General features: G+C 40.6%; 1 protein-coding gene across 1 annotated transcript; it reads right to left on the reverse strand.

The window, feature by feature from the left end:
- Window positions 1–2,413: 2,413 nt before the first annotated feature.
- LOC115923199 lies at window positions 2,414–8,048 on the reverse strand. Its single transcript, XM_030983547.1, has 3 exons — window positions 8,039–8,048; window positions 7,612–7,711; window positions 2,414–3,792 (listed from the first exon to the last, which is right to left on the reverse strand). The coding sequence occupies exons 1-3, from the start codon at window positions 8,046–8,048 to the stop codon at window positions 3,114–3,116; spliced, it is 789 nt and encodes a 262-aa protein (XP_030839407.1). The 3' UTR covers window positions 2,414–3,113.
- Between the last annotated feature and the right edge of the window lie 369 nt (window positions 8,049–8,417).

Genomic DNA, 8,417 nt, shown 5'->3' on the forward strand with positions numbered 1-8,417 from the left:
GAGAGAGAGAGAGAGAGAGAGAGAAGGAAGGGGATATGAAGAAAGTTAGGGAAATATCAATACCAACTGTAGACTCGGTAAAAACAGTCCAAGTATCCAAACCCCCCTCCTTGAGCGCCAGAGGAGGTGCCCATTTCCCCTAAAAGGTAAAATTAACGTGTTTTTACACGTTTTTCCCTAGGGGAAGGGGCCCAGGCCCCGGGCCCCTTGGATCCGCCACTGAATCCCCCCAGCCAGCTTATGGATATGACAGTTTGACACTGTGTGTCTTCCTAATCTGAGATTGATTAAACAGGCATTTTTATGGCAACTGATAGGATGTAGAATGTTCATTACATTTTTAATCAAATCTATGATCCGATGTATATAAGTCTTTTAGAAATACTGTAATATTTTATCGTTATGATTGTATTTCATTCCCTGTAGTTTGTTTAATTGTTATTCGAATCGGAATTTTCTCCTAATATTGTACAGTTAATTATCACAATGGCATTATTTGAATAAACTTTCACTCAGTGACACTAATTTCAGAGACTTTGAAAACATTATCAGTAAGAGATCGGTGCATAAACAATGCCTTTTGAAATGCTAAAATATGTTGATTTTCTTTTTGAATGATTACTACACCACCTGAATTATTGATGATCAAATATTCGTTGTGTATACTTTTCCTTCACACAGACCGCTTGTTTCCCTTTTGTTGTGTACTAAATTATGTTCTGTACCTACCTATATATTATAAATTTATTCCTGGAGACCAGCCCTTGACAGGTCAATGGCCTTTGTTGGCTCCACCACAGTCTCAAGTATAAGTTCTAGGTGCTTAAAATTCTTTTGATATTGTTATGCTATTTTCTTGTTATGTTTTGTTGTGTTTAATCAGATATTGTATGTAAATTGTTTTTTGTTTTTTTTTATGAGAAGTGAAAATAAATGAAATGAAAAGAAAGGAAAATGCTACTAGAAACCGTTGAAAAACATTGGGGGGGGGGCCCTCGAAAATTTTAAAAATCGCACCCCCCACCTTCCCCCTTGAGCGCTAGGGGTGGGGCCCATCTCCCCAAAAAGATAATTTCCCTAGGGGAAGGGGCCCAGACCCCCGGGCCCCCTGGATCCGCCACTGAACCCCCCCCCCCCAGCCAGCTTATGGATATGACAGTTTGACACTGTGTGTCTTCCTAATCTGAGATTGATTAAACATGCATTGTTATGGCAACTAATAGGATGTAGAATGTTAATGACATTTGTAATCAAATCTATGATCCGATGTATATAAGTCTTTTAGAAATACTGTAATATGTTATCGTTATGATTGTATATCACTCCTTGCAGTTCGTTTAATTGTTATTCGAAAAGCAATTTTCTCCTAATATTGTACAGTTAATTATCACAATGGCATTATTTGAATAAACTTTTACTCAGTGACACTAATTTCAAAGACTTTGAAAGCATTATCAGTTAGAGATCGATGTGCATTCATCCTCTTTATTTATATCATCTTGTATTATATCAAGATCGCTCATGAGTTGCTAGAGGAGACCAATAAAAAGTACACTCATATCTCAGTCACACCGTCAAACCGGTTCCACATCATCGGACCCTAAACAAACCATTGGGGGGGGGGGATATAATATTATGTTCGTTCGGGTGTCGGTCTGGTGTCGGGCCCACAGGTGTGACTGGGATATCACAAAGAAGCAAGCAAAACATATATTTAGGCGAGGCGTCAAAAATATCGATACCAGCAGGCTGCCGCCTCACGTATTGGCGCATCGAGGCTGCAATTACGGCCGAAGCCTGGCTGGGGCAATTATTTTTCACTTATTAACCCAGCCGGCTTGCGACAGGCTGGGATCTGAGGCTCGGTTTCCATTCGAAAGGCGGCAGCCGGCGCATGCTTTTGAATGCCATTTCCTACCGCCAGCGGTAGCCGGCTGAGCTAATTTAAAAAATGCAGCCAGGACGCACAAGTGCAGTCAGCTGCCGCTGGCTGGTATATTTATTTTTGACGCCTCGCCTTAGGTTAAATGACTTACGCAATAAACAGTGTATTTACACACTAAGAAATAAAGGTGCAATTGGGGCGCAGAATTGCATCCACCTACGCGTACTTGGCAGAAGGTGCTGCTATTGTAGCAGAATTTCACCCTTATTTCTTAGTGTGTAGATTTAAAAACAATAGTACTGATAACAATGATAATCTACTTCTATATCTTAGTATCATATGTGTTGTCCCGTATACACCGTTGTAAATATAAAGTTTCTCAACATGCTCATCATATATGGAAATAAAGCAAATTACAAACCACAATGTGTCTCTTAACTAAACTGCTTGTATATAAGAAATGTTACTATTTAGGCTTCTAATGTGACAGAATGAAAAAAGGGAAAACTAAAGAGAGATAGAGAGAAAGACAGAGAGAGGGGAGAGAGATAACGAAATAGAGAGAAAGAGAGGGAGGCAGATGGTTGAGGAAAGTGTGCGCTCGACCACCTTCTTGCTCAATATTTTACATGTTCAAAGTCATAATATACAAATGTTCTGAATTTCGAATAATTTTGGGGCATCTTACAACAAATAAATCCCCCATTTCATCACTCATTTATAATGTCTGTGAAGGCGATTATTGCCAAAAAACTGCTTGCTTATCCGTGTGTGCAACATTTAGTTTGATCTTGTGATTTTTGTGGATGTGGGGGTTCTAAAGTCTAAAACACTATCATATCATATACATACTCAAACCTTTTCTAAAAACATTGACTAGTTTATTTTAAAATTAAACGTTCCCTTTCTGTTCTAAGCTTCACCTTTAAGGAGTGCTGTTAAGATGAAGCTTTCCATACGAGTCACTGTTATCATGATTACTGCTCGGATGAGATTGGAGTTTAGCACCTAGAGACCTCTGAAGGTGTGAGAACTCCTCGGCTTGGGTGTCAGGTTGTTGTTGGTATCCAGGATTGTCCAAGGTCTGGTAGTCATTCTTCAGATCTTCAGCGGGCCCAATAGGTGTCTGGTAATCATCGTCATCGTAAGAAACAAGGTTTCTGGTCTTCGGTTGGTTAATTGGTAGAGCCTCTGTGGGTCTGATCGAATCCTCAAAGTCAGATGTGGTCTATGGTTTGCCATTTGGAGATTCGTAATCCGCATCTGTTTCATTCATGGGCTTCAAGGTACCATACCCTGCAGAGGGTGGCTGTCCAACCGTATTGATGCTTCGCTGAAGCATGTCATATTGCTTGTCTGAAGCAGGTCCTGAAACATCCGAAGTGCCTGTCACTGATTGGTCGTTTTGCTCTAAGGTAGCATACTCGGGACTAGGTTCCAGGGTAGCGTACTCAGGCGTGGTGGTCTGGAGTGCTTGGTATCCATTCTCCATTGCGGGTGTGTCCTTTGAGGGTAGTTGATTTGGCATTTCACCATTTGGATGACTACCACTGACGCTCCCATCGTCCTGACGTAGATCCTGGTAAGCGTGAAGGTCGCCCGCCACTCCATGCCTATGTCCTGTCACTCCCGGTGACCTATTCACAGCAGCGACTGCACGTGTTCCATCTTGCCAGAGTTCCTGATATGGACCAGATCCACTGGCCGTGGTCCTATCAACAGATGTCCTTTCTTGGGGACGATCTGGGACGTTGTACTCGTGATAGTCATCTCTTTCCTTGCCGCCGAATAAGGTGTTGTAGTCCTGCTCTCCAATCTCATTGTAGACCACTGTATTCTCATTCTGATTGACTGTGCTCCTGATGTTCAAAGCAATAGTCCCATCCCCTTCTGAAGCCTGTTTGTTCCTTTTAAAGAGAATTGAAAGGGCTTTGGTGAGGAACTTAATGACTGGGTTGAGAATTTGTATTATTATTAGGTCTCTTGTTATAATTGTTATTATTGTTTGGCCTCACCTGTTGATTGAAAAAGAGAAGCTAATGCTATTTCCAAGACTTTCCGCAGTATACCTTCTGCATTTTATGAACTTGTACCTGTATAAAAAAAAGGACCCTTTTCTCTTTTTTCTCTGGTACCAGACTACTTACATTACGTTGACAACGATTAAATTCATTCAATTCAGGTTTTATTGTAAATAAAAACATACTGAATAAAAAGTCCGGAGACTCATACAATTCAGTTTACAAATTATAAATACATACAAGAATAAAGAAATCAATACTTTTGGCAATCTTTTTTTTATATTAATTACTGATTATAATGAACTAAACAACTAATTTCAAACAATCGTGAAATAAAACATGTTCTAATTGTGCAATTAAAACGTTTAAAAAGTAAAATAAGTTGTTACCGTTTTCTAAATGTCATATGCAATTTTGTAATACACTTTCAAATTAATAAGTAGTCTTTTTTAAACCTAGTTAACATTTCTTTAAAAGTATATTTATATATAGATGATTATCCGAGAGATATGATACTCAAAATATACAATTTATGTTTACTTACAGAGTATAGTGTTATCATTTTACAGGTAGTATGAAATTTGATTTAATCTGATTAATTGGCATGACAAGAAATTAATTAATTACATCTTGGTCACATATGGTCATAATATTGAGTGAAAATATCTATAGATTTGAATTCAGGATTCGTGTGAAGTGGGGAATGGGAGACTGCCTGTAACGTTCTGTTCTCATTTTGGGGGTATTGAGCTGGAGAGAGTTGCGGAGAGTGCGTCGTGAGATAGTTTGTCTGGTTTCAGGTAAAAGATGGCGGTGGCGGTCTGAGATCAGAAGGGACTTAGCAAACTTTTCGCAAAGAACAGAGCGTCGTTCAGACAGTCTGACAACACTCAGCGACTGCAGAAGTTGAGCATAAGACATTGTGTCGGGAAATGTACCAGTGATAATACGCAATGCTCTCCTCTGCAGCCGCTCAATGCTGTTTACTTGGACAACAGTTAAACTAGATGACCAAACGGGTACACCAAATTCAAGACACGGACGAATGTACATCATGTATATCAATACCAAGTCCCGAGTGTTGACACCGTTCCTTTTCAGTTTACTCAGTACATATAGTTTGCGTGATGCGTTTTTGACGATGGTTTTGATGTGTAGGTCCCATTTAAGATTATCTTGGATTGTTATACCAAGTAATTTCATATAAGATACCACTTCAAGCTGATTACCATTAATCTCCAAATGGGGGGCAGGTGGGGCATTACGCAAGAATGAGATCAGCATGGTTTTGCACTTCGTTGGATTGGGCCTCATGTCGTTTATTTCACACCAATCAACAAGATAATCAATGTGTGTTTGTAACTGCGGAGGGTCCGATTTGTTGACAACCTCTAGAAGGCTTAGATCATCAACATATTTCCAGCGGTTTTCTGTAGACAACGCGGCATCATTAACCATTATCAGGAAAATAATGGGTCCTAGTTTAGTTCCCTGAGGAACACCACAAGTGAGGTGGGAAAGATTTGATGTTACCCCGCGATAACGAACAGTTTGCGTTCTTTGCGTCAGGAAACTACAGATAGTCGGGAGAATGGAGCGGTCAACTCCTATGTCAATCATTTTTCTGATTGCTGTAACATGGTTGATATGATCGAAAGCTTTACTGAAATCGATCATGCATAAGTTAACATACTTCCCAGGTCGGTCAATTCCCCGATGAGCATTATCCAAGAGACTGATTAAGTAATGGCAAATTGATGTTCCGGGCATGTTCCCAAACTGTTGGGGATCAATAGCATGGTGCACATCTTCAATAATCCAACGGGCAAGGAATCCCTCAAACACTCGTGCTAATACTGACGTGATAGAAATGGGCCTCAGTTGGTCAGGTGTCGTTGCAGGCCGGACCTTAGGCACTGGACACACTGATGCATTTTTCCAGATATGTGGGAAACATCCATTTTTTAAACAGCAGTTGAAAATGTGGGTGAGCGGCTCAGACAGCTCGTACGCAAATTCCTTGATGAGGCGTGTTGGGCAGTCGTTCGGGTGACCAGCCTTGGAGACATTGACTTTTTGTAGGCATTCAAAGACCTTTTGTCGCTCGATGATTGGAGGTGGTGTCGGCGCAGGGAGGTAATCCGGCAATGAAGCCAGGTCGAGAGATGGAAGGGCCGAGCAAATCCGGCTAAAATGAGCGTTTATCTCATTCGCAATCTCCAAATCGGATTTGTCGGCTGGAAAGCTGAGAGACTGTTTCTTAAGTCCTGCTAGGTGGCGAATTTGCTGGTGCCATTTCCCAGGTTCACTGTGTTTCAGATGTTCCACTTTCCTGCTATAGAGACTTTTCTTGGCAGAGCTGATTTCTCTTTGTACCTTATTTCTTACGCTACGAAATGAGTCATCACCTCGCGTATAGCTGATATTGCGCTGAGTAATGGCCCGGCGGATGGCATCATTCATCCATGGTTTATCGTTGGGACGTCGTTTGACTGTGATAAGATCAAAGTATTGCCGATATTTTGTGTCTAGAAGTTGGTGAAGATTTGCAGTCATTTTGTTTCCATCAGTGGATTCCTTATATTCTGACCAGTCCATCTGCGTGATCCATTGCCCAAAGGCGCGGATGGAGGAATCACGAAATGGTCGGAAGGATATTTTTGTAGTGCTACGTGGTGGAATAAGGAGCAGAGGAAAGTAAGTAATAACAGAGTGGTCACTTAAAGCAATGGGTGCTGAAATGACAGGCTCTTCATAACAATCCCCGAGATCTGTCAATAATTTGTCCAGGATGGATGTACCCCTGGTCGGTTCTTTTACTACTTGGGACAAGAGGGTGTGCTGTTCCAAATGATCTGTAGGAAGGTCATTGAAATCACCAAGGATTATGAAAGATGCATTCTCCGACAGGGTTCGAGCCCTATCAATCATCATTATGATGTGATCACTCAGTTGGTCTTTATGTGGAGACCGAGGTGGGGAGTAGAGTACACAAACATATATATCTCTTGATAGGCGGATAGTAGTAGATGATCGTAGACGAACCCACACGACCTCCAGATGTTCAGGTACATGTTCTTTGAAGATTTCATAACAGTTTATATTCTTGTCCACATAGAGAAGAACTCCACCACCTATTCGTTCGTTACGATCTTTGTGGAACTGTTTAAATGATGAAAGTTGATATGCAGAAGCCGGGTTGTCCTGGGAAAACCATGTTTCTGTGATAGCAATGAGGTGGGGAACATTTTGCATTGAACAAAGAGTGGCTTCAAACTCACCAAACTTGTTGGCTAAAGAGCGGGCATTAAAGAGCATCACAGCTGGTAGACACGACCTGGTGGTGGGTCGACATGTATCCCTGAGCACTGATTTATCAATCTTTCTAATTCGGGTATTGTTAAGCTGTTGCTGCTTTGTCCTATTTGTGATGATGACAGGGATGTTATAGGTCTTTCTTTGCTTTCTTCCCCTGTGTGTTTTCCGTTTCTTTGATGATCGGTAAATCGGTAAATACTTTCATCCTGATATGAGAGAGAGCCATCTAAATTTATAATGGGAGCATTATCCAATCACAGGAAAGAAGAGGCCATGCTCATGCTGCTGAAATATTCGAATAAGCTCGGAAAGAAGAGCATGGCAAAGAAAATGAAGAGAACGATGATAAAAAATGAGCATACAGATGTTAGATAAATATAAAAGTACCTTCTTTTACGCCTGATGGTAGCAACTAAGGCGACAAGAAGGAATACGGCAACTAGCAAGACCACAGGTGGAACAACGATCGAGGCTGTATTTCTTTTACCTGAAGTTAAATACAAATGATACATAAATATGATGATACGATTTGTTTCTTAGGAATATTATATAAGCTAAAGTATACGTCTGACATCTACCGTCGCCTTTAGCAAATCCGACTGCAACAACAACGCCTAAAAGGATGACAAGAATAAGAACGACTACGGCCGGAAACAATGCACCGAGATGACCTGCTGAAACTTGCAATTGAATTTTATATATGGTTTATACAGTATAGGGATGAAGTAAGAATTCGGGTGGTGAAAGAAACCGGTTGGTGATGGAAATCAACCCAAAGCGACTGTCGCAGGAGCTTGTGTCGTGCAACCCTGACATTCGATCATAATTCGTGCAATTATTTGCACAAATTTCGTACGTTCATGATTTTGCCCGATTAATGTGGTGACTTACCAGAGTTTGGTTGCAATGATCCATTGGTTGAGACGGTGCACAGTGGGCCAGGGGGGAACCAAAGTGCGCCAAAACTAAGTTTGAGTGATTTTTTTTCTTCATTTTTTTCTTGCCCAGTTGAAAGGTGATACATAGAGGAATACCTCAGTGAAATATTTAATTCCGTTATGCACAATAAGTGTATAAATTTACTACTTAAAACAGCAAAATCCTACATATTCACAGTTTTAGTGCAAAAGTGACTTATTTTATAAATATTTCAATTCAACATGAAGTTTTTAAGTTATTGATATGAAATTGCT

This window comes from Strongylocentrotus purpuratus, unplaced genomic scaffold, assembly GCF_000002235.5.
Source record: "Strongylocentrotus purpuratus isolate Spur 01 unplaced genomic scaffold, Spur_5.0 spur5_scaffold_13, whole genome shotgun sequence".
In the NCBI taxonomy this organism is placed as follows: Eukaryota; Metazoa; Echinodermata; class Echinoidea; order Camarodonta; family Strongylocentrotidae; genus Strongylocentrotus; species Strongylocentrotus purpuratus.

Coding starts and splice junctions, on each gene's coding strand:
- LOC115923199 (XM_030983547.1), bottom strand. Junction 3,793..7,611: donor ACCATCAGGCGTAAAAGAAG/GTACTTTTATAT, acceptor TCTCTTTAAAAG/GAACAAACAGGCTTCAGAAG.